This window comes from Leopardus geoffroyi, chromosome C1 (genome assembly GCF_018350155.1).
Source record: "Leopardus geoffroyi isolate Oge1 chromosome C1, O.geoffroyi_Oge1_pat1.0, whole genome shotgun sequence".
Classification (NCBI taxonomy): Eukaryota; Metazoa; Chordata; class Mammalia; order Carnivora; family Felidae; genus Leopardus; species Leopardus geoffroyi.
Window position 1 is genome coordinate 13,982,736 of NC_059328.1, and position 27,865 is coordinate 14,010,600.

Below are 27,865 nucleotides of genomic sequence, written 5' to 3' on the forward strand. Positions count from 1 at the left end.
TGCCATTCACCATTCACTTTATTCAGACACCCAAGCATACCGCTCTGCCCGCAAGGCTACAGATGGTCTCCTCTGCACATGTCATTTCCACAGTAAAGAAAAACTCCATCGTTCCCAGATCCGTGAACAAAGGAAACTTTTAGGACTTCCATTCGTAGCAGAGACAACAGCCCAGCCAATCAGCAATGCTTCATCCACAAAATGCCCATTTCCTTCCCCTACCCCCACTCTCCCCTCTTTTAAAGCTGCAAAGGTTACAACAGTAACATTTAAAATCTACTCACTTTAGGAGAAACACGGTGAGGCACTCATTAATTTATATCTAAAAGTAAAAATAAATAATGAGGTTCTTGAACAGGACAACTTCCTCTAGGTCAGAAGAGGACTACAGCCTGGGGGTGAAACGAGAGGTTAGCAGGGACCACGAAATGGTAGATTCTCTCCTCCTTGAAATCTCTTGCAGGTTGAGACAATTCAGTAGTATTAAAAAAGGCCTCAGCTTGGACACAACTTAGGTGAAAAGCACTGACCCAACAAACCAGGACACTGTTTCGCACTCGACTTTGATGAACTGAATCAAGGACAGGGTGGCCCACCCTGATGAATGACAGCCTCCAAACAAGGGGCTCAGTTAAAGTGAGTTTTGACACCATATATAGATTCCTCAACTCTTTGGAGAAAGTCCATGAGAAGCTGGATCAGTCTTTAAGCCTCAACTAAGCCTGGATCTTCTTTCTCGACGTAAAACAGCAAAAGCACCTGCGAGGTGGAGTTCTCAGTAAGAGTGCCCTCCGGACTTTGAAGCATGAGGCCGGGAAACAGAAAGATCTCTGGACAGGTCCGGGAAACACAAGAGGCAAACCACAATCAAGTTAGGCAGGCCTCACAAAAGAGAAAAATCTGTTGGGGGTCTTCGAAACAACAACATTCACAAGTGGGCAAAAAAAGGAAACAGGGCAATAGCCTTCAGACGTTGAGGGCAAGTCCGTCAAGATGCTTTGAGATTCTCGGCTGAGACAACGTGTGAGTTCAGCCTCCGTGAGCCACCAACACCGCAGCAGACGTGTCCCGGAAGGAGTCTCCACAAGAGTCCCTCTTCTTCCCCACGACTCCGCTGACACGAGCACCCAACACACATCCTCCCCCGGCCTGTCACACTGCAGCTTCCTGTCTGACCCTCTCAGCCCTCGGCTCTCTGTTCTCTGGCAGTGGGTCTTGGGTCTTTACCGCCAGGCCCGATTCAGGAGTTTCACTTGTGCCAGTCTCTTAGTGATCATGGTGGCAAACACCAGGCCAAAGAGGACACTGCTGATTAGCACATAGTCATAGTCATCCTTCAGGACGTCAAACTGCTTGGATGGGTAGACTCGAGTTTGGTAAATGTCCAAGCCGTAGGCCACAACCTAGAAGGCAAAAGGAGCGAGAAATACGTAAGAAAGGTGGCCAGTGGTCCACCGTGATCTCAAACTCTGGTAAGAAAAGATATGGAATCCTCAGCTGTCTCCTGGGGTGAACCAAAAAGCAGCGATCACACGCAGCGGCTGTGGGCTCTACTCACCAAACAAGTGGACTCCAGGCCTGAGGGAGCCGTGTAAATCCCTCGCATTCGAGAAACTGTCTGGTTGTAGTTAATGAATCGCTCTGCGTGTATCTGCACGTCTGGAGAGTACGGGATTAGGTTCTCCTCTCTGCAAAACATCAGCCAGGACTGGCATTCAAAACTCCTGCAAGGGGATCTCTTGGCTGCCCTTTTTGAGTCCCAGGAGGTTTCCAGGCCACATATCTAGCCTCAAATCTTCCTTCAACATCTACTTGCATCATGTAGTTAAAAATTTAGCAGCTGAATGTCAGCAAGGGCTACAAGAAAGAAACCTGTGTGGAGAGTAAGATCTGGATTCCTACCTCGTTCTAAATCTAAGAACAACAGAATGCAACTTCACCCTAGAGGAGGAAAGTCAGGGCCACTCTAAAACTCGCCCACGGAGCCACACTAGGCCAATTCCTGCTCTTTGCTCCACAGTGACTCGGTCCGTGCTCCTTGGAAAACCCTAGGATCCTCCCACATGTCTCCCCAGCTTCAGCCACCCCTCTCTCCAAACCACACACCCCTTCCCCCCTGTTCCCCTTTTCCTGCTCCCTCTTCCCCACACCCCTAAGTGAAGAGGATTCGGGACAGAGGTGGAGAAATATGCAGAGATGATGGCTGTCAACACAAAAAATTACTACTAACAATGACAAGCTTTTGACTTCCCCACATAACCCAGCCCCCATTGCCTCCCTGAGCTCATTTCCTAGTGTCCCCCCATCCCTGCTAGCTGCTGCGGCCACTGTGGCCTCTTCCCTGCCTCTGGCTCACCAGCCATGATCTCAGGGCACAGGCACTGGCTGTCCCCTGCCTGGAAGTCTTCCCTTACATCCACAGGCTGGCTTCTGACCTCCTCCAAGGCTTCACTTCACAGTCACCTTTCCAGAGCGGCTTTCCCAGGCCACCCTCTCAAATTTCACCCCCAGGTACCCCTCCCCAACCCTTCATAGCCCCAGTCCCTTTTTTATTTTCTCTCCATAGCATTTACAAGTACCTAACACAACATTATTTCTCTTGCTTATCTCATTTAACCTCCTGCACCAGAATGTTAAGCTCCAAGAGGGCAGAGAGTTTTGTTGGATTTGTTCACTGCTATGACCCCAGCCCCAAGCACAGCAGAACGGCAGAGAGCAGGCCAAGGACCAGGTTTGTTCAATAGGTCACCTTCTCAGGGCCAGAGCCTTCAGCACCACCTGCAAGGTCTCACCTGCTTTGTTCTGTTGGGATCTCAGGACGGCGGGGATCCAGCAAGGCCTTAGGAAGGGAAAGAATTGCTCCGGAAGGTAGCCCAACTACACAGAAACAAGTCAACAGAAGTGAATGTTCACACAGTGATCCAATCCCAAATCGGGGCTAGTCACAAAAATGTCATTATCACAGAAATTTAAGATAGTTTCAAACCAAAAATTGGGTCACTGAAGTGCCCTTAAGTGGCCAAAAACAGTAATTCAAGAATACACATGGGTCTGAATGAAGGTTCCCACTTTTGAAGATACTGGTTTCTTCACACATCATCCTGAGACCTCAGGAAATCAAGTTCTAGAATCAAGAAATGGGTATGATGAGAGAGAAGAGCGCAGAAGGCCACTCGATCTCTTCAGCCCTCTCCCTTCCCTCCAGTGACAGCCGCCCCAACAAAGCAGGCGTCCCCGCCGCTGGCCAAACACCAGAACACCAGGTATGTGCGTGTCGCTGCAGGCCACAGGAGAGCCTGCTGGTTACAGGATGGAGGGACCAAATCTGGGAAACCCACAGATTTGAGAATAAACTAGTGATCCAAGTGCCTGTCGGCGCTGAGAGTCCCTGACGTCTCTAGTAAAATCCAGCAGACCAAGCAGCCTGCTAAGCTGTCACTAAGTCCCGCACCCAGACACAGAAGGAGACCCTAACCCCTGCCGGTTTCCGCAGTATCAGCACAGACATGACATCAGGGCTCAATTTGCTGGGTGAGGTGAAAATGCCTGACAGAGAAGTGACGTGGCTCATCAGAAATGAGTCGTGCCGTCTCTTACAGGTGGCAAAGCCGGACTAAGGAACTTTCTCGGCTGAAACAAAGCCCTCCTCACTAACCTCCCCTACGGTGGTCAAACAGGGTGTGCCAGTGTCGCGTCTCCAACCGTGTCCTTCAGTGTGACGCCCTACGGAAACCCCGCCACCCCGGACACCCTCCCCTGGTCACTCACTGAGCAGGTGCCGGCTGGTGATGCCCCGCTCGGTGATGGTGGCTTCCATGGCACTGATGGAGGAGGGGAAGATGTAGGACTGCTGGAGGACCTGGGGCAGCTGGGGACGGTCCAGGGAGCTGAAGGCGGTGGCGTTGTACTGCTCGGTGCCCTCGTAGAGCTCCAGCGCGGTAAACTCGTTACGCCGGGCCTTGGTATTCCAGTACTGGTACTGCAGAGAGAAGAGAGGGCAGCTTGGGACGTGGCTGCTGGCTCAGCAGGAAAGGGGAACTTCCACAGGAAGCCAGCTTTCCGACGAGCTACACGTCCAGGGAGGAAAGAAACCACCCAGCACCCCACTTTTCTTCCTTGCTGCCGAGTTTACTAACTTTCAGGGTAGTTTTATCTAGTTTTATCCAAAGTGCACCATAAGACAAAGGGGTTTTCAAGATACTCAGAAAGCAGAACAGCAAGTTAGCGTTTGAGCGCTTATTACATGGCAGGCGTCGTCCCAACCTAGGCCACAGGACACTCTGCTCTCTCTACTTCACAAATGATGCAACACACTGGCTCAAATAACTAGTTCAAGGTTATACAGTCAGGAAAAGGCAGGGCTGGCATCAGCCCTAGGTGGTCTAATTTCTGAGTCTGCCTCAACTGCCATCCAGGGGTTTGGATCCTACAAAAACACAAAGCAGCCACTGGTTGCAACAAGAGGCGATGAAAGGATTCGAGACACGGGGAGACCCAGCCATGTGCTCTTGACTGTGTCACGTCCCTGGTAGTGACACCTGTAGATCTGCCCCTCCTTACCACCACCCAGTTCTCGGAGTGCACAATGTGGACGGGGCCCTTGGCTTTCCTCTGCACGGAGGAGTGGATGATGCGCCCGGTGACACCATCAACGAGGAAGATGCCGATGAAGGTGCGCTCGTGGTGTATGTCTGTGCTCTCCGTCACCACGGCCAGCAGGTTGGGGTTCAGACTCTGGGGAGAAGGAGAAAAGAGGTCCTTCAGAACCACAATGGCAAATCACGAGCTCCACTCTGATGTGAGCCCTGGGCAGTGCGGCAGACCTGGAGCCTGCCAGCCTGGAGGAGAAACCAGACCACCTGGTCAGAAGAGCTTCCTATTGGAGTTCGTCTTCCCTGCACTGGATCAGAGTCCCTGGGTGCCGCGTGCCACACCGGGTGCTTGGCCTACATCGCCTCACTGAATCCGGTAAACCACCCTGCAGTGGAGCTGTGGCTCTCCACATTTGGTAGGCGAAGAAAGGCTCAATCAAGGTAGTTAGTTACGCAACCTGCTCACGTCACAGACACAGCAAATGGTTAACTCAAGATACAGGTCTGCCCACTCACGGACCTAAGTCATCATTGCAGCGACGCTGTTTCTCTCCACCACTGCCCTCCCTACCACTAAGCCAATGGCCGAGTCTGCTCTGGTCTTCCCTGACCTGCTGGTACAACGTGACACAGGGCGGTCACCCCTTCTGGAAACACCTTCTCCACCTAGTGTCCGTGACACGTGCCCCCCTGCTTCTCCTCCACCCCATGGACCCCTCCTTCTCAGTCCATTCTGCGGAGTCCTCATCTCTCCGGGCTCCTGGACCTCGTCTATACTCGCTCTCATGGTCACGTCACCCACAGAAGCTAGCAATGGCCAAGGCTGCATATCTATGCCAGACTCTCCCCGAATTCCAGGCTTTGACAGACTGCCATCTCAGTATCTCTTCCTAACTGTCCCATCTCACACCTGACACACCCCAAAGGGAACTCCTGTCCTGCCTCTGCCTAAAGCCTGCTCCCCGTGGGCCTCCCCCTGCATCAGGGTCTAAGACCGGAGACCTCCAAGCCATCCTGGACTCCCCCTTCTCTCTCTCCAGCACAGACCCAAGCATCCCATCCATCAGCATATCCCACTGGCTCTACCTAAAGACACACCTGGAATCTGGTCCCTCCTCACCCCCCACCGACCCTGGTCAAGCCACCACCACATCGCCGGGCTTACTACAACAGCCTATGCGGTTTGCCTGCTCTCTCCCTCGGCCCTCTGGTCTCAACACAGCAGGCTGAGTGAGCCCTTCATCTTGGTCGTTTACATCACATTTGTGTTCCCAACTCCCCATTGGCATTCCATCTCACGTGACCTAAAGGCCAGAGTGGCAGCTGTGGTATGCCCCGCCACCTGCCACCCTCTGACCTCAGCAGCCTGGACTTTCCTCACTTACCCCATTCCAATCACACCATCCTTGCCATTTCTGGAACACTCCAGGCCCACTCTGGCCTTCCTGTCTAGAGGTTCTTCCCCTGCTATCACACACTGTCACTTCCTCCTTCCGTCCAAGTTTCACTTAGGTGTCACCATCTCAGTGAGGCCCTCCTAACATTCCTATTTTAAATTGCACCCCCTTCCAATCCCAGCTCCCCATTCCTTCTTCTCAGTTTCACATTTTTCTGTAATCAACCTCTAATTTGCTGTAAACTTATCTATTTATTTTCGTTATTGGCCTCTCCAGAATATATAACAGCCTCAATTTTGTCTATTCTGTTCACTAACGTATCCCAGAATCTAAAAAAGTACCTGGCATCCTGATAGCACTCAAAAAAAAAATGAAAGAAAGAAATAAAGAGAGAGAGAGAGAGAGAGAGAGAGAGAGAGAAAGAAAGAAAAGAAAAGAAAAGAAAAGAAAAGAAAAGAAAAGAAAAGAAAAGAAAAGAAAAGAAAAAAGTACAGCTTCCCCTCTGTGGTATTCCTTCTAAACCCCAACCACAGTCTAACCGTGAGAAAAACATCAAACAAAAACTGCCTACAAGACACCTGCCCAGTACTCTTCAAATCTACCAAGATCGTGAGAAACAAAGAGAGACTGAAAAACGGAAGAGAGCGGAGGAGACTAGAGAAACAGGACCACTATGTGGAGCATGGGGTCCGGAGCTGGGGCCTGCGGCAGAGAGGGACCTCAGCGAAAAACCTGGTGAAGCCTGAAGAAAGTCTGGAGTTTAGTTAACAGTCTTGCACCAATGCTGGTTTCTGAGTTCAGACAGACGTACCACAGTCTCCCAGGAGAAACCAGGTAAGGGGTGAATAGGCAAATTCGATGCATGGTCTTTGCAGCTTCCCTGTAAATCTAAAATTAGGCCAAAACAAAAGGCTTATTGAAAAAAGACTAAACAACGTGTGTGATGAATATGAATCTATTCTATTTTTTTCAATCTATTCTACTTTTTTCAACACAGAAAAACATAAGCACTCTAGTAAATTTCACCTCATAAAGGTAAATCACATAGTGAATGTATTTTTCTCTAGTACAAGTCAAGCATACTTTAGAATTTGTGTTATTTTGGTCATTCTGAATAAGTCAAACTGACTGCAGCCACATGGAAGGCATCCATCAATAAAGATTTCAGATCAATGGCTCCAATAGCATTAATTACACAGCAGTACACTAACCATGGTCTGTGTTATCGTCAATCTTCAAGACAATCCTGTGACGTAGGTGCTCTTATCTCTGGTATATTCTTGAAAACAGACCTTCGGGGAGCCTACCCAAATTACCCAGGACAGAAGTTAGCCTGCGGCAGAGCTAAGTCTGTACGTGGACAGCCCAGCAGGCCTGCACTCTGCGGCACGGCCTCACGCCTGGGGAAAGCAGCCTGCTCGTCAAGGCTCCTGGGTCGCGCTACCCTGTTCTATCCCATCTCCTCCTCCAGCTCAGCCCCCGCTCTGCAGAGGGTGTAACCAATGACCACTACTACAAGGACTGCATTCTCTCCCGGAGGTGCTGCAGCCCACTGGCCACCTCTCCGTCTCCCTCCCTTCCCCACGAACTAGGGTCGGACCACAGACGTGGGGTTTCTAATGGATCAGCTAAGGCTCAACCCCATAAAGTTCTATCAGCGCTACCACTAGTAACAACAGCTAACCTCTAGTGGGTAGCGGCCACGCGCCAGGCACTATGCTACACGTGAGCATTCGTGTGATCACACAACAACCCTAGGAACAGGGAATGTTACACTCGTTTTACAGACAATAAATTAAGGCTCAAAGGAATGAAGTGACTCACTCAAGGTCAAGTATCTGCCAAATCCTAGAGCCAGAATCCAAGCCATTGCCCCTCTACTTGACACCAGACTGCTGAACCGTACCTTATAGAGCACGCTGCGGTCCCCCATCACGCGGCCCTGGGAGTGAACGTGCTCGCTGCTGCGCTTCCCCTTCACCTTGACGATGCGCTGTACTTCCGGGGGAATAGTCAGCTCCCAGCTTAGCTCAGTGGTAAGATCCTAGGGCCAGGGCAAGAGAACCAGCACTTATAAACTGGAGAGCACACTTACACCCACAAGAGCTGTAGCCAGATACGTCCCATACTCCTTTATTTGGGGCCTCTGTGCTGGAAGAAATGGAGATCAGAGCTCCTAAGAAAACAGTAATAAGGATCTAGTTTGTGCAGGAGTTTTGGAACTCTCGGTTTGGTTCAGAAAGATACTAAAGCTAGTAAGAAAGGAGAGGAATATTCCATGGTATCTCACTGTTTGACTAAGAAATATCCAAAGAAAGTTTGCCACTTTATTACTGAAGGTGAAGATTCCTAGGGGTGCCTAAGTGGCTCAGTTGGTTAAGCGTCTGACTTTGGCTCAGGCCATCATCATACTCTTCATAGTTGGAGCCCCACTTTGGGCTCTGTGCTGACAGATCAGAGGCTGGAGCCCACTTCGGATTCCATGTCTTCTTCTCTCTCTGCCCCTCCCCTGCTTGCTCATGCGTGCACACTCTCTCTCAAAATTAAGTAACATTAAAAAAAAAAAAAGATTGGGGCGCCTGGGTGGCGCAGTCGGTTAAGTGTCCGACTTCAGCCAGGTCACGATCTCGCGGTCCGTGAGTTCGAGCCCCGCGTCGGGCTCTGGGCTGATGGCTCAGAGCCTGGAGCCTGTTTCCGATTCTGTGTCTCCCTCTCTCTCTGCCCCTCCCCCGTTCATGCTCTGTCTCTCTCTGTCCCAAAAATAAATAAATGTTGGAAAAAAAAAAAAAAGATTCATGTATCTGAGGCCAGCAGTAAATTACTAAGCTGGCAGGGACCCTGAAACATTACAGGAAATGTTTTTTGCTTTTTTGGGGGGTTTCGGTGTGTGTGTGTGTGTGTGTGTGTGTGTGCGCACGCAGTTTTTTTTGTTTTTTTTTTTTAATTTACATCCAAATTAGTTAGTGTATAGTCCAACAATGATTTCAGGAGTAGATTCCTTAGTGACGCTTACCCCTTTAGCCCATCCCCCCTCCCACAACCCCTCCAGTAACCCTCAGTTTGTTCTCCATATTTGAGTCTCTTCTGTTTTGTCCCCCTCCCTGTTTTTATATTCTTTTTGTTTCCCTTCCCTTACGTTCATCTGTTTTGTCTCTTAAAGTCCTCATGTAAGTGAAGTCACAAGATTTTTGTTTCTAATTTCACTTAGCATAATGCCCTCCAGTTCCATCCACGTAGTTGCAAATGGCAAGATTTCATTCTTTCTGATTGCCGAGTAATACTCCATTGTATACAGATACCACATCTTCTTTATCCATTCATCCATCGGTGGACATTTGGGCTCTTTCCATACTTCGGCTATTGTTGATAGTGCTGCTATAAACATGGGGGTGCATGTGCCCCTTTGGAGCAGCACACCTGTATCCCGTGGATAAATGCCTAGTAGTGCAATTGCTGAATCATAGGGTAGTTCTATTTTTAGTTTTTTGAGGAACCTCCATACTGTTTTCCAGAGTGGCTGCACCAACTTGCATTCCCACCAACAATGCAAAAGAGATCCTCTTTCTCCGTGTCCTTGCCAACATCTGTTGTTGCCTGAGTTGTTCATGTTAGCCATTCTGACAGGTGTAAAAGCATATCTCATGGTGGTTTTGATTTGTATTTCCCTGATGATGAGTGATGTTGAGCATTTTTTCATGTGTCGATTGGCCACCTGGATGTCTTCTTTGGAGAAGTGTCTATTCATGTCTTTTGCCCATTTCTTCACTGGATTATTTTTGGGTGTTGAGTTTGCTAAGTTCTTTACAGATTTTGGATACTAACCCTTTATCTGATATGTCATTTGCAAATATATTCTCCCATTCTGTGGTTGCCTTTTAGCTTTGCTGATTATTTCCTTCACTGTGCAGAAGCTTTTTATTTTGATGAGGTCCCAGTAGTTCATTTTTGCTTTTGTTTCCCTTGCCTCCGGAGACGTGTTGAATAAGAAGTTGCTGCGGCCAAGATCAAAGAGGTTTTTGCCTGCTTTCTCCTCATGGATTTTGATGGCTTCCTGTCTTATGTTTAGGTCTTTCATCCATTTTGAGTTTATTTTTGTGTCTGGTGTAAGAAAGTGGTCCAAGTTCATTCTTCTGTATGTTGCTGTCCAGTTTTCTCAGCACCACTTGCTGAAGAGACTGTCTTTATTCCATTGGCTCTTTTTTCCTATTTTGTCAAAGACTAGTTGGCTGTACATTTGTGGGTCCATTTCTGGGTTCTCTATTCTGTTCCATTGATCTGAGTGTCTGTTCTTGTGCCAGTACCATACTGTCTTGATGATTACAGCTTTGTAGTATAGCTTGAAGTCTGGGATTGTGATGCCTCCTGCTTTGGTTTTCTTTTTCAAGATTGCTTTGGCTATTCGGGGTCTTTTCTGGTTCCATACAAGGAAATGTCCTTTATAGTCAAAGAAAACCAATACATATAGCTTTACAGTTAAATACATTTTTTTTAACTATTTACTTGAGAAAGAGAGAATGAACGGGGGAGGGGGAGAGAGAGAGAGGGAGAGAGAATTCCAAGCAGGCTCCGTGCTGTCAGCACAGACCCAGACATGGGGCTTAAACCCACAAACCGTGAGATCATGACCTGACCCAAAATCAAGAGTCGGATGCTTAAAAAACTGACTGAACCACCCAGGCAGCTAAATACATTAGTATACATCCATACTGCATATATGTGGAGCCTTGGGGGGGACAGGGAGAGAGACTAGAAAGGGACACAAGAAGGGCACCTGGGTGGCTCAGTTGGTTAAGCATCCGACTTTGGTTCAGGTCATGATCTCGCAGTTTGTGAGTTCGAGCCCCGTGTCAGACTCTGTGCTGATAGCTCAGAGCCTGGACCCTGCTTCAGATTCTGTGTCTCCCTCTCTCTCTCTGCCCCTCCCCAGCTCATGCTCGCTCGCTCTCTCTCTCTCTCTCAAAAATAAATAAACATTTAAAAAAAAAAAAGAAAGGGACACAAGAGCCCCCCAGGGTCCCGGTGCCATACGCTGCTTCCCAATCTGAGGGCCATGTACACAACCGCATTCCTCTTGTGAACGAGAGAGCCGTAACCTCATGGTTCTGCATTTTCTCAATACCGTACATTGACAAACAATGGATTTAACAAAATAATGAGGTAGAAAACATACTAAATAAAAGGAACAAATTTCACAAATTCCACCTAAGTAAGAAAACCTGAATATGAACCCCACACATTCTGTGGTCCATACCACCGTGACTCCAGTATTTACAAATGCACAGAAAGGACAAGGGAGGATGCACGGTCAACTACTGACATGCACTCCATCTGCAGAGGTCTGCTCGTGTTCTGTGTGCTTCTGGATCAATATTTACAACATGCATAACTTAAGGTTTTTTTTTTTTTAATAAAATTTGTATTAAGAGCAAATCAGGCTGCGCTGCCACCAGCTCCTGTGAAGCCATTTGAATGCACGAAAACGTCCCCAGGGAGTAAGGTCGCCAGTACGCTCACCTGGAGGTCAACGACCCAAGACTGCAGTTGGCTTATTTCCCACGTAAGCTTAGTGTCCTTTGTCCTCCTTTGGCTACTGTTTCCTCCTGTACGTCCTCAGGACTCCACTGATCATGACACCCATGAGTTTGCTCCCCTCTACCACAAAGAACCATCTCTTTCAAGGTCCCCTTTTTATCAACTTGAAGGGACAATTTTTTTTCACCCACAAGACTAAAGAAGATGTTTTCCGGGGAGACCGTTTCCTGTGCTGTTTCTGTAAAGGTCGGCTACTACAAAACGTCAGGAAAGGACACTTTTTTTTTTCTTTAACATTTTTAGGACAACGGCAGCTAAAACTTAGATGGCATTTATCATGTGCCGGACGTTACTTCATGTGATTTACACCTTCATGTGATTTACAACCTTATGGGGGTAGATCCTACAATCATCTTATTTCACAGATGAGAAAACAGAGGGTTGGAGAAGTCATAAGCCCGAGGTTACAAAGTTAACAAGTGACAGAGCTTGGCTTCACTCAGACAGCCGGATCCAAGCCCTTAAGCTCTACACTGTATTGCCTCTCAAAAGACCCTGCAGGACAGGATGGAGGGCCTCTGGTGAGTCCACAAATCCCTTCTGTCCACAGCCCTACTAACGAGGCCAAAGTCAGCCCCTTGTGAACCTCAGAGCTGGACCCCAGAGCCAGTGTCTGCACTGTTTGCTAGTGCTGGGCTCAAGTATGTCAGCATTAGAACAAATCAATCTCATATCTAAAAATAAAACTCAAAGCACACGTTCCATCAGGAGCGGGTCAATAACATCATCCTCATACAGAAAGTATGACTCATTACTCAACCCGGGTTGCCACCTCCTACCCGCTCAAGGATGGACAACATCCCTTCTCTCTGCTATAGAAAAAGAACATGGAATAAAAACTCCCCAGGAGAGGAGCACTTGGGTGGCTCAGTCGGTTAAGCGTCCGACTTTGGCCCAGGTCATGATCTTGTGGTACTGGAGTTCACGTCCCAGAGCCTGCCTGGGATTCTCTCTGCCCCTCCCCCACTTTCTCTCTCTCTCTCTCTCAAAATAAACTTAAAAATTAAAAAAAAACCTCCACGAGGGCAGACTTTATGTATCGGGCACCCCTCTTTCCACAGCACCTAGACCCTCGTCTGCCACATAGCAGTCGCTCAGTATGAAAATGACCACGAATCAGACATCGGGATTATGCTGATACGTCTACAACAGAATGCATGCTATAATCCACTTCTTAGTGGAACATCCGAGGGACACCCTTACTCCTCCCCAAAAGGTCCTGCCACGAGGCGCCTTCCCTACCTTTCGAAGTCGATATCCACATAGCCGTCCCTGTTCTGCATCCACCAAATAGAAGAAGATGGAAGGGGCGAGCTCATGGAGCTGTCGCAAGACATTCCGAGTGGCTGGGAACGCCGTGACCTTGAAAACCCCAGATAGCCCAAGGAAGGAATTAAAGGAAAAGAACTCTCCATACAGTTTCTCAAGACTCATTACTGTTCACCATCAAAAAGAGCCTTAAGAATAAAATAGCAAATCTTAAAAGAGTTGAAGTCCACTGACCCGACATGGGGCGTAAGTCTACTTTTGCTAAGAGCCCGAGTTTTCTCAGGTGCAGGAAGGGCCATCGGGTGGCTCAGAGACGCCCCTCAAGCCCACACATGTGCTGGCTGCTTTGACCAGCTCCGACCACATACCTCCCCCCACATCTGACCCTCCTGGATGCCCTCCGGCCACTCGGAAGTCTCGCACCTTGTACTCATCATCGATCAACAGCAGCACCTTGGCGTAGTCTTGATCCATAATGGGGAGAAGCAAAGACTGCAAGATGGGGCGCTTCAGCACCGGGGGGGCCACCTGACTCCACTTCCCGAAAATGGGATTGAAGACATACAGTGAGCTCATTCCCGTCTCCTGAAACGGTCAAGCAAACAGTCAGACTCCGCCAACCGGAAAAGAAGGCAAACGCTAAGGGTACATCTGGAGAGCTGGGACCTCGGCTCAGCTGTGACAGCCTCCCCAGTGCCCTCTGGGTGGATTCCCTCTTTGTGCAAAATCACGTCCTGCCTCAGTGGGAATGGTCCTCGAGGTCAGCGTGTCAGAAAGGAAACAGGTAAACTGCCTGTGGCTGCAAAGCTAACCAAGCACTGGACATGCTGAGGAACAAACAAAACGGTCGGCAGCGACCGATTCGGCAGTGTCTACCAAACCGCCTTTCCAAGGACATAGAGTGAATCCACAAAAATCCAGCTAATTCTGGGAGGCAGAGATAAACAGCTTGTGTCCTGCTCTCCCTCGTCTAAAGAGAAACCGGTGGCCTGTGTCTCTGGGAACGAGGAGAGCTGGCTCGTTCCAGGTCTGGTGACGTCACAGCTCCTCCAGAGCCAACCGTCCCCCCATCGGTCCAGGATGCTCCCACCACTCAGGCAAACAGCTGCCTAACCCCTGAACACCCGTCCCTAGCTATCCCAGCATGCCAAAGGCCCCAGAGAAATTCGGCTTGCAAAACACCAAAAAGCCACACCTACTTTGGCTCAAATCTGAGGAGGACAGCCTCACCTTGTCCTTTACCAGAAGGGTGCACTGCGGGGGGTGGGGGAAATGGGCGGTAGTTCTCTGGACCATCAGTTTAAAGGAGGAGTCTGGCTTGACGTTGGGGAGATACTGTTTCCACAGGATGGTGCCAGAGCTGCTCTCAATGCCAAAAAGCTGCAAGATAAACAAATAACTGGCTCGCTACTAGAGAGACAAGCCGAAGAACCGATCCCATCCTTGGAGACTGGAACTGGCGCTATCCCCTACCAGAGGCTTTTTGCTTCCCACTCGCGGAGCCTCAGAAGGTTTGGGTACCCGGGGCTTCAAACGCCCTCACCTTGCCTGAGGCCGTCACCATCACCATCATCTTCTGGAGGTTAAATTCGTCTCTGGCTAGGGTGTCAATGTTGACCTCATTCTTAATCTGGCTTCGGGGCTTCCGAGCGTCGTAGAACATCTTCCAGAGGTGGGAGGTCCATGCCTGCAGCAGGATGAGCTGCGACGAGAGGCGTTTCAGGAACATTCCCAGCAAGCCGTCTGGTGTCAAGGAAAAGGTAACGCAACTGAGGCTCCCTCCTCATCGGACTAGGTGTTGCCAGCAAGGGGCTTCTCCTAGCGAGGGGTCTCTCCTGCTCCTGTGGGGCATTCAAGTCATCCACACGCCAGGCTGCAAGTCCAACGGGCAGTCAGTCCTTTGTCTGAAGCTGCCCATCTCACGCTCAGGTACAGCCAGGCAGGAGCTTCCAAAACCTGCTTTCCTGGCTCACAGTACTCCACCTCCTGGAATCTTGGGAGAGGAGACTAACTAGGAGGTCAGGGGTCAGCCACGCAGGCTGTAGCCATGCTGGCATGTCTCCGCCACGGCCCGCATCCAGAATGGCCAGAGGGAAGCTTCTGGGTGCCGCGACAAAGCCACAAGAGGGGTGAGTATCGGGGTGCAGGACGCAGAGGCAGGTGCACTGTGGACAGGTACGCCCATTACCCACTGCTTCATTCCCACCCCGTCAGCTGTTTAACCTATTCCCGACAGACCAAGTGATGACTGACCCCCAGAGCTATCACTCACCCCACCCCACCCCGTGACTGAGGATGCCACCCTCGAGTCTCCTCCGGAGGGTCAACGTGGCCATCGGAGCCAGCCAGTGTGAATAAAGAGCACGGTCTCTGGTGTCGACTGAATTAAAATCCCAGCTCTACTACTTACTAGCTGGGTGACCCCTGTACATAACCTCTGACCTCTGGTTCCTCATCTGTAAAACCACCTGTCGTCTGCTGGGCTATTGGGAAGATTAGACCACAGGATACACACACAGGACTTCACACCATGCAGGGTCCACGGCGAGCGTTCACTGAAAAGTAGTGCCTTTGCATATCCTACTTTGCAGCAACCTCAGCTCAAGGAAGAGGAGAGCCAACGGGACAAGTCACAGCCCCAGCGGTCCATGCACACACGGTAGGCACCTCATCGATGCCGGCCAGGACAAACAAAGAACTAACCAAAAGCTAGCCACGCGAGCAGGCAACGAGCAACAGGGCAGCAGGAAGCAGATTTTACCTTGAATTGCTGGATCCGGGCAGCAGAAATGAATAGTAAAGTCAAATAAATCCTCAGCTCAAGAAAATCCACAATGCCTACCGGGGTGCCCGGCCCAGAGGAGGCCGAGGAAACACCAGCTGCGGAGCGAGGTGAAGAGGAGGGAGGGAGAGGCGGGAGGCAGGACTGACCAGAGGGGAGTGAACCAAGTCCAGCCTGCGGCTTGGGACTGGCCGGTGTCAGAGGGCACCGCCAGTCACCACAACAACCGCACCCGCCCAGTCACACCTCTCCAGAAAGATGTGGCTGGGGTTTAGGGATGCCTGACACAGTGCCTGGAGAACCGAGGTACCGAGGCAACGGTAGCTATCATTCTACTGAGTCAAGCTTCCTTTCCCTCAGGATCTCGCCACAGAGGGATGCACAAGAGACTCCTTCAGAAAGAAGACCGGTTACCTAAATCCCATGGCCACAAATGCCCCGGAAACTGGCCACAGAGCTAGGTCCACACAGACTGGCAAAACGACTGTGCCCAGGAAGCCGGGGAGGCCACGAGCCAGCGTCTCTTGTGGCCTAACTACCAAACCCGTTCCCGGGGCGACCCCTCCAGCAGCCCTGCTGTCCCGGCCTCCGTGCCTACCCGCCTTCTTGCCAAATTCGCCTTCCAGCTCAGCCTGCGCGCCAGTCAGGGGCAGATCCACCGTCTCCAGGCACACCACCTCCGCCAGCGACTCCTCCCGGCCCCACAGCACCACCTTCCCTGCTACAGAAACCCCGGTTACAAAAGCCAAGCCCGCCTCCCCCATCGCCTGAACGCACTCTTCTCCGTGGCTCAGGGATTCCAGCAGCTCCTGTGGGAGACAGAGAAGCAGCGGGGGAGGGGGGGATTCAGCAGCTCAAGTAAGGGGAGTTCCATACCCCCCCAGAATGCTAAGGGATTACTCAAAAGCAGGTGACATATGGCTCTAAAAAACATTCAGGCTACACTCCACTGGAATCTTTGCCAGCAGCCGGTCCACAGACCCCAAAATAGAGCCTGACTAGAAATCTGGGCAGGCCTGAAGAAAAAAGAAGAGGGCTGAAGGAGGTCTGCTCACCCAGCTGCTGCAGAAACAGCACCAGGTGGTCCTCCGTCTGCACCAGGGCCCGGTAGCCCACGGAGTCATCCTTCTTCAAGAACACCTGGATGTAGAGCTGTGGGCAGAGTGAGAAGCACGCAGTCGGCGAGCATCCACACGCCTCTGAGCACCAGACCCCAAAGGCCAAGGCACAGGGAGTGGCTAGGGGCCCGGCTCATGGTGTTATTCGCTGTGTAAACAACACAGCTACTGCTCAGACCCCCCGCGAGGTAACGTGAACTCGTCGGAGCCGGCGCAGGGGTGCTAGGCTGCAGCTCGGACCTCCCCAAGGAGGAACCTGCGTGCTTCCCGGGCGCCGCGTCATTCCTCGTGCTCCAATCCCCCGCAGAGCGAGCAGAAGGCTCAGATCAGACGTTCCATTTTGGAGACGAAGAAGCCACGGCCCCAGACAGGCTGAAGAACACCCTGAACGTGCAGAGTGGCAATGCGGGGCGACAACCGGAAGTGCAGGCTATGGCACTGGTGACCCCTTACCAGCTCCGTGACTCTGGGTGGCATCCTGAATCTCACCAGGCCCAGTTTCACTGGTAAAATGAGGGTAGTATAGCCACTTCACAAGGCTGGTGACAGGCGGGGTCCAGTCGATTAGTGCGTTCATGAAAAGCTCAGCACAGCGCCTGGCACGCTCACCGCTTGGCATAAATGACACCCGCCTCTGCTGTGATTCACAGGGACTTGCGACAGGTCGGCTGCTCAGGAAGAACTAGAACCCGTGTCCGGAGAGCCCTAATCCAGGGCCCCAGGCTGCGAGCTGGCCCTGAGGAAGCGAGGCTCACGGTGAGAGGCTCGCAGGACAGAGCCTCAAGACCAAGGCCCCGACTCACCCGCTCTGGCCGAGTGCCGTTCTGTTCCAGGCTGAAGGTGATGGTGGTGTCCAGCAGCCGCCGACCCGTTTCCACTAAGTAGAGATTAATGGTGTAGGTCTGGTTGAAGCACGCCAGTGAGTCCTGTGGGTACGGACAGCACGGGGTAAGTCGAGAGATCCCCCAAAGCAAAGCCCCACAGAGGACGTCCAAGGATTGGGGTGAACCACCCTAGAGGGGGACCAGGCCAAAAGAGGAAATACACGCAAAGGAAAACAAAAGGAAAAAAGAAAGCTTAATCCTGAGACGGAAGTAAGGTACCCGAGTAAACAAACAGAACTACGACTGCCGTACTTGTTTCAGAAGGAAGTCGGTGCGGCGCAGCAGACTTCCCAGAGGTAGGACCACAGAGCTCTCCAGAGGAGCTTCGGGGACGGGGGACGCAGCAACAAGCGTGCCACCCAGGGTCCCACACTCTGCCCCGATGCAGATGCACAGACTACCACTTGGCAATACCAGCCAGGACCCCAGAAGAGACAGGGAAATTGAGCGCCAGAGGAAAAAGTGCTTAAGAACAGATTCTAGGGTCTCTCCTTCCAAATTCCCAACTAAAGAGGATCCAGAGAAACCGGATTTCATTTACAGAACGTGGCGAACCCCATGTGAGGCTGAAGGCTCCGGGAGACCCGCTCCAAGCCTCAGCTGCTCCCAGCTTCCCTGGAGGGCCGCCCCTGTCTCTAGGTCTGGCACGATGCCAGATGCCCAATGCTAGTACTCAATGCCACACTGTACCTGAGGACTAGACTTCTCCGAAAAACTCCCCAGTGACCCATCTTCAGAACTGCTAGGTTTCTGCGGGGGAAAAGAGAAGGACAGAAGGAGAAAATTTAGCCAAAGGGTCATTCCCCAGTCACCAAAATGAAGCTCTCACTTCTGTGTCGTCTCAGCCCCTGGAGAAGACAAACCTCACTCCTGACTCCTGCCCAGAGAGACCGTGCAGCCCTTAGCAGCTCCAGGGTAAAAGTGAGGTTGTAATATTAGGGTTCATTCCCGGGGCCAAGGGGGTATGCAGAAAGTTCTGTAGAACCAGCGAGAATTTATTTCTCAACGGCTTCCTGCCCCCTGCATTCCAACCGCCCTGACTTTTGGCTCTCAGGGATCCTGGTACATACGAGGAGATGCTACTCTCAACACTCACCACTTCACTCCGACAGGTCACGACCGCAGCCACCGTCTTCTCCCCAGTGGTGGCAAAGCTCACTAGGGCAGCCTGGGAATAAAGCAAAGTGCCACTTCCTAAATGGGGCCCGTACCAGCCAGTGGCCTTACAGAGGAGCACCTCTACAGGGAGGTCCCCTAGGCCTTGAGGCTAAAAGTGCTCCTGACTTTGGAGCACAGCAGCCAGGGCACATGAGAACAGACGAAGGCCCCAGGTGCGTACACAGCTGCACATAAGCCTTTCCCCGTACCTCCAACACAGGCACAGGCCAGTCATAAATCTCATGCTGTTATTAGTATCTACACGGAAGCTCAAATTAACATCCCCACCCTGCTGCAGACTCAGAGGAAGGCCCTAGTTTTACTCTAAACATTCTTTGTGACTCTCAGAAAAAGAGTGTTCCATTTCTGCTCTAAGGCTAACCCCTCTCAAAGCACACACAGAGATGTCTGGACCCGGAGGGAACATCTACAGATTCAGAGGCAGGGTTTTCTAGCTTCGTGACTTGGCTAGATTCGCCTGAATCCTATGCTGCCTGTGGTTACCTGTGGGAAGTTCTTGAGCAGACTCAGGACCCCGTGACGATAGTGCAGCAGAGCATAGTGACTCGGGGACAACTGCAGGAAGAACTGGGCCCGAGAAGGATCCACCGGGTTGGGCTGCGTGGGCAGGACCCGAGGCTGGAACCCACTCGCAAATTCCAAGTCAAGAGACTGAAGGGCAAGAAGAAAGAGGATTAGGGCTAAACACAGGCAAGTCACTGATCCACTGATCCATCCCAGGCCTGCTTCCCCTGCCCCACTTTGCCAGTGAAAGTAACTAGGCCATGGCATGTGGCTCCGGAAGCTCCCATTCAGATTCCCCAAAGAGAAGAGTGGCCCATTTCCCCTCACACCAGGTCAGCCAGAAGCCTGACCTTTTCCCAGCAACTGCCAAGGCTCAGGAAGGAAGCAGCATCACCAGGAGAAAGACTTTCCTAAGCGGCAAAGCCAAGGCCTTGGGCCAGAGGGCCGCAGCACTCCCTCTCACCTGCAGTGGGATCTGTCTCAACTCCCACTCCGTCTCCAGGGCCAAGGTCTGGAGGGACCGTGAGCTCGGATCAGGACACACCAGCACAGCCTCATCCACCACACCACAGGCTCCGGTGAGACTCTGAAGCCAGGGGGTTGAAACCCTGACCTACAGGAAAGATAGCCTAGTGAGAGAGGTTCGTGAGAATTTTTACATTTCCCTCTCGGCTCATCAGCAATGTCACCACCAATCTCACGGGGGGCTAAGCTCAAATGTTCTTCATGGCTGGCTCTGACGGACTTCTTCCCATCCCTCCCAACCTCTCAAGAGTTCCAAAGTTGGAGAAAATCAGGATTTTGTTTCTGGTCACTGGAAAAACATACCCAGTCGTCTTTAAGACCTGATACTTCAGGTAAGCATTTCTCCACTGTATTTATCAAATGTGGTTTCCTCGCTATCTCACGGTATCATCTTCTAAGAAACTCACAGGCAATGAAAGTAACCTATGTAATTTTCAGCCGCCCCAGTAGAGCACCGTGTGCAAATGTGAGGGCTTTGAACTAACACTGGATGAGAAGAAAAGAGTCCCAAGTGACCAGAATCAGGGACCACGAATGGCTTCTGCATCTTCCTGGCCAAGTTCTCTGGTCCTGGATGCAAAGAAGGGCTCCATCTATTCCCCTCCACAATCCACAAGGCTCTTCAAGCTGATGCCTTGACCATACCTGCTGAACAATCTCTCCATCTTCCACGTTAAACTTGACAATGTTCACATGGCTGAAGGGAACGACTCCGAGGGCCCACACCACCCCAGAACCGTAGGAATACATCATCTGGTAATGGATGCTGTCACTAAGAGAAGAAAAAAGGCAAGGAGCAACAGCTTCAGCTGTGGGACAGGCCCATCTCAGGGGTCCTCTAAAATCAGTCAGGTCCTGGGGCACCTGGGTGGCTCAGTCGGTTAAGTGCCCGACTTGGACTTGCCCGACCTGGTTTGTGAGTTCGAGCCCCGCAATGGGCTCCGTGCTGACAGCTCAGGGCCCGAAGCCTGCTTCGGATTCTGTGTCTCCCTCTCTTTCTGCCCCTTCCCCACTCACACTCTGTATCTCTCTCTCTCAAAAGTAAACATTCTTAAAAAATAAAATAAAATAAAATAAAATAAAATCAGTCAAGTCCTTAGCCAGAAGTCACAAACTAGCAGTCCCCAAGTAGGTTTTGTTTGGCTCACAGTTTTGTTTTGTTTGTTTGTTTGTTTTTTAAATAGTCGTCAATATTTAGAACTGAGACTTTACAGGGGCGCCTAGGTGGCTCAGTCAGTTAAGCACCTGACTTCGGTTCAGGTCACAATCTTGCCATTCCAAGTTCGAGCCCCACATGGGGTTCCGTGCTGGCAGCTCAGAGCCTAGAGCCTGCTTCGGACTCTGTATCTCCCTCTCTCTCTGCCCCTCCCCCGTTTGCACTCTGTCTCTCTCAAACAGGAATAAACCATAAAAAAAAAAAAAGGAACTGAGACTTTACATGTAAAAATCAGATTTCTAGCTCTTCTTAAAAAGTAGGAATGGCATCCCCAGACATTCCTATAGGGCGCCAATCTGCTGGGTAAGGCTGCCCCCTGGAGGCCAGCCAGGCACACTGCAGCTGCCGGCAAGCCCCATTGGGCCTCCTTTGCTCCAGGATACCATGCACTGGGCCACATAGGAACTTGAGTTTTACACTCTGAAAATGGCCACAGGTCTAAGCCAATCTTTTCCTTTCCTCCCTGCCTCCTAATCCCTCCCAGCTTTCCACATCTGGGACTTCTGGTAACCATCTCAAACCTCACCCAGCTCCTACCCTGGCCTCTTCTTCAGTTGTTCTGATTCATAACATGAATGAAAGGCTGAGTCCAACTGAAGACGTACTTGGGTGGCTCAGTTGATTAGGAGACTGACTCTTGATTTCAGTTCAGGTCACGATCTCACGGTTCATGGGTTCAAGCCCCGTGTCGGGCTCTGTACTGACACCATGGAGCCTGCTTGGGATTCTCAGTCTCTCTCTCTGCCCCTCTCCTGATCACGCTCTCTCTCAAAAATAAGTAAACATTAAAAAAGAAAGAAAGAGGGGCGCCTGGGTGGCTCATTCAGTTGAGCGTCCGACTTCGGCTTGGGTCATGATCTCACGGTCTGTGGGTTCAAGCCCCGCGTCGGGCTCTGTGCTGACAGCTCAGAGCCTGGAGCCCACTTGGGATTCTGTGTTTCCCTCTCTCTCTGCCCCTCCCCCGCTCATGCTCTGTCTCTCTCTGTCAAAAATAAATAAACATTAAAAAAAAAAAAATTAAAAAAAAAAAAAGAGAAAGAGAGAGAGAGAGAAAGGCTTAGTCTGACTTGAATCAGAAGTCAAAAAGCCCATGGGGCGCCTGGGTGGCGCAGTCGGTTAAGCGTCCGACTTCAGCCAGGTCACGATCTCGCGGTCCGTGAGTTCGAGCCCCGCGTCAGGCTCTGGGCTGATGGCTCAGAGCCTGGAGCCTGTTTCCGATTCTGTGTCTCCCTCTCTCTCTGCCCCTCCCCCGTTCATGCTCTGTCTCTCTCTGTCCTAAAAAGAAATAAACGTTGAAAAAAAAAATTTAAAAAAAAAAAAAAGAAGTCAAAAAGCCCAGAGTGTTATGACCAGGAGCAAGTGAGCCACTCCCTTTGCCAGACTGCCTCTAGTGCCCAGTTTGAGAATTTTCTCCTCACTGCAAAGGAAACGCCAGAGGTAGCAAGGCCTTTGAGCGCAGGCCTACATCTAGTGAGCCCAACACCATCCATGTGATACCAATATAAGGTGAGCCTGAGCCAGAACAAACGCTTCAACCCTCAAGGAGACACAGGGGCTTGTGGAGAGCACGGCAAGGCAGTCATCACCGGGTGGGAAGGTGGCCTTACCTTTCTGGGAGATGTTCCACCCACTTTAGGTGCCCACTGGAGAGATGATGCAGGGCAAGAGTGGTCTTCTTCAGCACCGCGATGTACCTCACTGATGCCTGCAGGCCTACCAGCCCAAGCGCCTGGAAACTGAGCACAGGTACAGGGATGAGCACGGCCTGGCACCTCCGGGGCCTCGGACTAGAGGAGATGATCTGGAACACTACCACTGCAGCTTGGTAGGTGAGAAAACAGGCCTTGGAGCCAAACGCATCAGAACCCTAATACTGGCTCTGCCTGTGCTTGGCTGACTTGAGGGGCTGCATTTCCAACCACTCGGCTGTTCTGCTCCCCTGAGACCCCAGGAACCTCCTAAGGGTTGCTCCCCACCCCCCCGCCCCCAGGACTGCACAGCAAGCAGGTGACCCCTCTACCGTGGCAACCCACACCATACTGCCACTGAAGGCTACGTGCTTGCCTTCCCCAGCTGACAGTGCGTTTCTTGATCTCACATTCACACGTGTGTTCCCACTGTCTGGAGGGCTTGCCGAGTGTTTGCCAAATACATTACTATCAGAAGAGGTATAGGCTACTGCAAACGACCCTATAACGGAAACAACCCCAGCAAAGGTGTAACAGTAGCCCAAGTTGCTCTCACAACGTAAAATTAAAACACTGGGAGGTTTACATGACATTCCTATACCTAGGACATTACAGAGTTCTCAAGTCACGGTAAGATGAGGACCACCATTCGAGGGCAAGGATACACTCTGCACCTAGCACAGAAATCTGCGCCAACGGGGGTTAAATAAACACTGGCAGAGTAACCACATGTTCCATGAGCTCAACTCATCAAGACACTGGGTGTTTGATGTTCTTTGGCTCTTCGGTGGTCCGTGAGGAAAAAAGCCAAAGACCCAGAATTGCTGTCCATGCAGACCTGTGTTCCAGCAAAGCCTCACGCCAAGCCTAGGTGAAATACAGCTTCCTTGCCCTCTACCTGCCACTGTCCAAGGTAATCTCCCAATTCAGGCCCCCAATGTTAGTCTCCCAGGAACGCATGATCCGGCCTCCATTGGACACAGTGATTGCATCTGGAAGAGAAAAGACCACGGTGAAGTCATCTCCCCAACTGGCCCTCTGTAGCCTCCTCCGACAGTCTGTGTGCAATGGCCGCACCTCTGATGTATGGACGCAAATGGAAGTTACTTGCAATACCTGTCCTTTCCTTTTGAAAACACCCCTTCTCCTTTCTTAGCCAACCCTGCACAAAGGAAGGAACCAAGGAATGGGGAGATGGGGCCAACACCACGAGAGAGACAAAGCAGGACTCTGCTTACCCTGTCCACAGAGCAGCATGGCATCCACAGCCCCTTCTGCTGTGCCCTTGTCAACATGGCGCCACACTGAGAAACATGAGAGTCAGACATTACTATAAACTATAAAAGAGAGGCATCCAAGGAGAGAGGTAGGAGAGAACTGAAGAGCTCTTTGTTTGCGTAGCAGTATCCAATTTTTTTTCAAAGGAGAGAAGGATTACAGCTAACTGGCAATGGTCTCCTCCCACTCACTAGGCAAGGAGGGGAGGAAGGGTTGAGAGGAGCGACTCTTATCCCAGTCTGAAGTCTGTTCACTTCCCATACTCCCTGCCACCCTAAACATACGATTGACAAAACAAAATCTCTGTGATCCACAAGAAAAGTAGTGATCGTAAATTACATGTCCACAATCTTAGTGCCTAAAAACATCCATGAAAGCAGCATAAGGAATTGGAGTGGCATCCAAACCTTTACTGCAGAATAAAAGAACGGGTTTTTTGAAGCAGTATCTTAAGAACTCGCAGGAGTTCTCTCACTCGCAGTAAGAGATGCATCTTTTGGCCAACCTGTCCCTAACTTGAGTTGCAGCCAGGAAGACTACCTAAGCCATAGGCCATTCTGGATTCACTATGGTCAGCCATCCCATCCCAAGCTAATGGCCTGCACAGGTCACTCACAGATCTCCCCCGTCCGAGAATTTAATGCTGCAATCACATTCTTTTCTGTGGCCACAACCAACTTCTTGGATCCAGGGGAAAATTCCAAGGAGGCAAACTTGAGCTTCCCAACATACTGCTGTCTCCTGAGGAAGAGAGTACAGGGCAGTGAGAGGGGTCAAAATCATCACTGCACAAAATATTTTGGGAAAAGACAACTGTGCCAATACGTGAGGTTGTCACCATCTTAGGTCCTTATCTTAGGACACAGGAGAAATGTCTGTTAACGAGATCCGACCAAAAGCAAGATTTCTATGCAGTGTAGTCAGAAGCAAACAGAACAAGGAGAAAGAATACACTCTGGTAGATGAGAAGTGCCAGTCTTCCTTTTAAGTTCACATGTTTGTCTCAAGTGACACATCTGACCAAAAGCCCCCTGGAATAAACATTAGTCTTCTCGGTCTTCGTTAATAGAGGGACTAGACGCTCCTATTACACACGAGGAAACAGACACAAAGCCTGTTGTTCACAAGCACACAATCCAACTTGCCCTTCTATTTTCACTGAGCTCTGGAGAAAAAAAAAAAAAAAAAATCATGCAGATTTTCCAACCAAACTCCATAGATGGGGTCAGGCTTCTGTTCTCTACAGCCTTTTCGAGCCCACTCCATGTTTGGGATCCATTTGACTCATTACTCAGACTTCCCTTGGAATAGATCCCATAACTTTGAACACCGTTCTCTAGCATAAAGGGAATATAATTAACTCTGCATGGCTCACTACCAAGTACACAGGAGGTGCCCACACATGGCTGTTAGGCAAGAAATACTCTCATCTCTGGCAAACTAAACACACACGGCATTTACACTAAATTTCTCTTGTGGTGTGGTTTGGTCTGGTTGTTTTTTGTTGTCGTTGTTGTTTCGTCTTCTTGTTTAAAGAAACTGAGCAGATAAACAGACCTATGTGCCATTTGACAGTTTCTACTTGTATTTTCACACACTTAATTCTTGCTATATCTGTTAAATGCTCTATGAAGTACGTAGGATGAACGTTACTAGTTTGATTTTACAAGTAATAAATGACTACTCTCGTTTTACACATAGGTAAACTAATGTCTACTGAGGTCAACTAGTTACTGTCAGATCTAGAACACAAAACTAAGGACTTCTGATTCTAATACCCAAGCTCTCTTTTAAAATATTGCTATCTTTTGGGGTGCCAGGTGGCTCAGTCAGTTAAGCGTCTGATTCCTGGTTTTGGCACAGATCATGACCTCACGGTTCGTAGGTTTGAGTCCACAGTGGGCTCTGAACTGACAGCATGGATAAGCTTGTGATTCTCTCTCTCTCTCTCTCTCCCTATCTCTCTGCTCCTTCCCCGATTGCTCACTCACACTCTAGCTCTTGTTCTCTCTCACACTCTCTCGAAACAAATAAATAAACTTAAAAAAATATATTGCTATCTTTTATTTGAACTGCAAAAGTAATGTCTGCTCATCGCAGAAAATATTAAAACTATGTAAAAGTATTTTTTAATCTTAAAATGCTTAAAATACCACCACTATAAACTTGTTGGTGTTTTAGGGTATTTCCTTCTGTTTATTCTTCTATTTGTAAATTGCATATACCTAGTATTTGGTAAGTTTGAATATTGCAAGCACATATATGTGAATACACCATATGCATGCAATATTCACATATTACATTGTAAGGATTTGCACATATCATTAAAAATGTGACTTGAGGGGCACCTGGGTGGCTCAGTCGGCTAAGCCTCTGACTTCAGCTCATGATCTCACAGTTCACAAGTTTCAGCCCCACATCGGGCTCTGTGCCGACAGCTCAGAGCCTGGAGCCTGCTTCAGATTCTGTGTTTCCCTCTCTCTCCACCCCTCCCCTACTCGTACTCTGCCTCTCTCCTGCTCTCAAAAATAAATAAAAAAGCATTAAAAAAAAAAACTTTTTAGTGTGACCCGAGTTGCCTTTGTCACACTGTCTTATGTCACATACAGATACATCTGCCCCACCAGACTGAGCTCCTTCCTAACTCTGTATCCACAGCACCTAGAACACCTGTTGGCCCATTGCAAGCACTCAACAAATACTTGAATCAATGTGTCTGATACAGAAAAGACTGCACAGAAGAGGAGGTATCCAAGCTGGGCTCTGAAGAATAAACTGTTCCCTGAACAGTAATAATAACGGGTAACATTTACTAATTGCATTCAATGAGCCAGGCACTGTACTAATTTAAAGGAACGATCTCACTCATCCTTACAACTACCGCAGATAACAATGGACTACTAGTAAACCCATTTTACAGATAAACCTTGGCACAGCGCGGTTAAGTCGCTTTCCCAAAATCGCACACCCTTAAATGGCAAAATTTAGTTTCAAATAAAAGCAAACCAATTCCAGGACCTTAAGGAAGGGGGCGCGGGAGTGAGTGAGTGAGTGAATGAATGAGTTAATGGCACCTCCCGGCTGATGTGAGGCTTGCCGGGTCTTATTCTGAGCCCAGGGTCGAAGTTGCCTGAAGGCAGCAAAAAGGGCACTCGGTTTAGGACCTGTCTTGACCCAAGCCTCTGTTCACATACCCAAGAGACGCCAATTCGCGGAAGAACGAGAGCTCACTGAGGGGCTGTCGACCCCCGACACCCAGTAGATCAGAAACCTGAGTCACAAAAACAGGGCCTGACGGGGGAGGATGGAGCAGTGACCTCTGACCACAAACCCAAGCATGCCTGAATGTCAGGGCCGGCTTCACGGGCTCGCGACCTGTCACCCAGGGACTGGCTTAGAAGTGCCCCTAACGCTTGGTTTAGTGCTCTGCTCTGGCCATCTCAAAACTCTTCATTTTTCAACGCGGGGTCCCACATTTTCATTTTGCACTGAGCCCCGCAAGTTATGCAGCCGATCCTGCTGCCTGTAACGGCCCTCCCTTTAGCAAGCACATAGGTACTGAGAAAATAGCCACATATTTCCCGAACAGGCCCCACACGCACGCACCAATCAAACTTGCCCACTTGGTCTTCGTAGACGGCGTCCGAAAGGATAAGCAGGGCGGCCCAGAGCCAGGGCCAAAGAGTCGCCCCTACCGACGCCGCCATGATAGGAGCCCGGGCCGCCGCCGGCCCGGCATGCACCGGGCTGAAGGCTCCGCCTCCGTGGACCATAGAGTTGGGAGCGCACGCGCAGCCCTCGCTGGGGCCCTCGGGATGCCTCCGGGTGCGCTTAAAGTCGT

At 50.3% G+C, this 27,865-nt stretch overlaps 1 protein-coding gene across 4 annotated transcripts; it reads right to left on the bottom strand.

Moving 5' to 3' along the window:
* Window positions 1-27,797, bottom strand: EMC1 (ER membrane protein complex subunit 1). Of its 4 annotated transcripts, none has more exons than XM_045475866.1 (24): window positions 27,631-27,764; window positions 24,641-24,765; window positions 23,985-24,050; window positions 23,645-23,738; window positions 22,666-22,794; window positions 20,488-20,614; window positions 19,781-19,930; window positions 19,297-19,464; window positions 18,731-18,802; window positions 18,325-18,384; window positions 17,554-17,676; window positions 16,688-16,784; window positions 16,231-16,350; window positions 15,612-15,620; window positions 14,394-14,593; window positions 14,081-14,230; window positions 13,274-13,435; window positions 12,824-12,943; window positions 7,896-8,033; window positions 4,561-4,734; window positions 3,769-3,979; window positions 2,793-2,877; window positions 1,559-1,688; window positions 1-1,403 (listed from the first exon to the last, which is right to left on the bottom strand). In XM_045475866.1, exons 1-24 carry the CDS (start codon window positions 27,729-27,731, stop codon window positions 1,224-1,226), a joined length of 2,991 nt encoding a protein of 996 aa, XP_045331822.1. In that variant the 5' UTR covers window positions 27,732-27,764; the 3' UTR covers window positions 1-1,223. The 4 variants fall into 4 exon arrangements, with proteins under 4 accessions (XP_045331822.1, XP_045331821.1, XP_045331825.1 ...); XM_045475865.1 differs by having other exon boundaries at window positions 16,231-16,353; XM_045475869.1 differs by lacking the exon at window positions 15,612-15,620 and having other exon boundaries at window positions 16,231-16,353; window positions 27,631-27,797.
* Window positions 27,798-27,865: the final 68 nt, after the last annotated feature.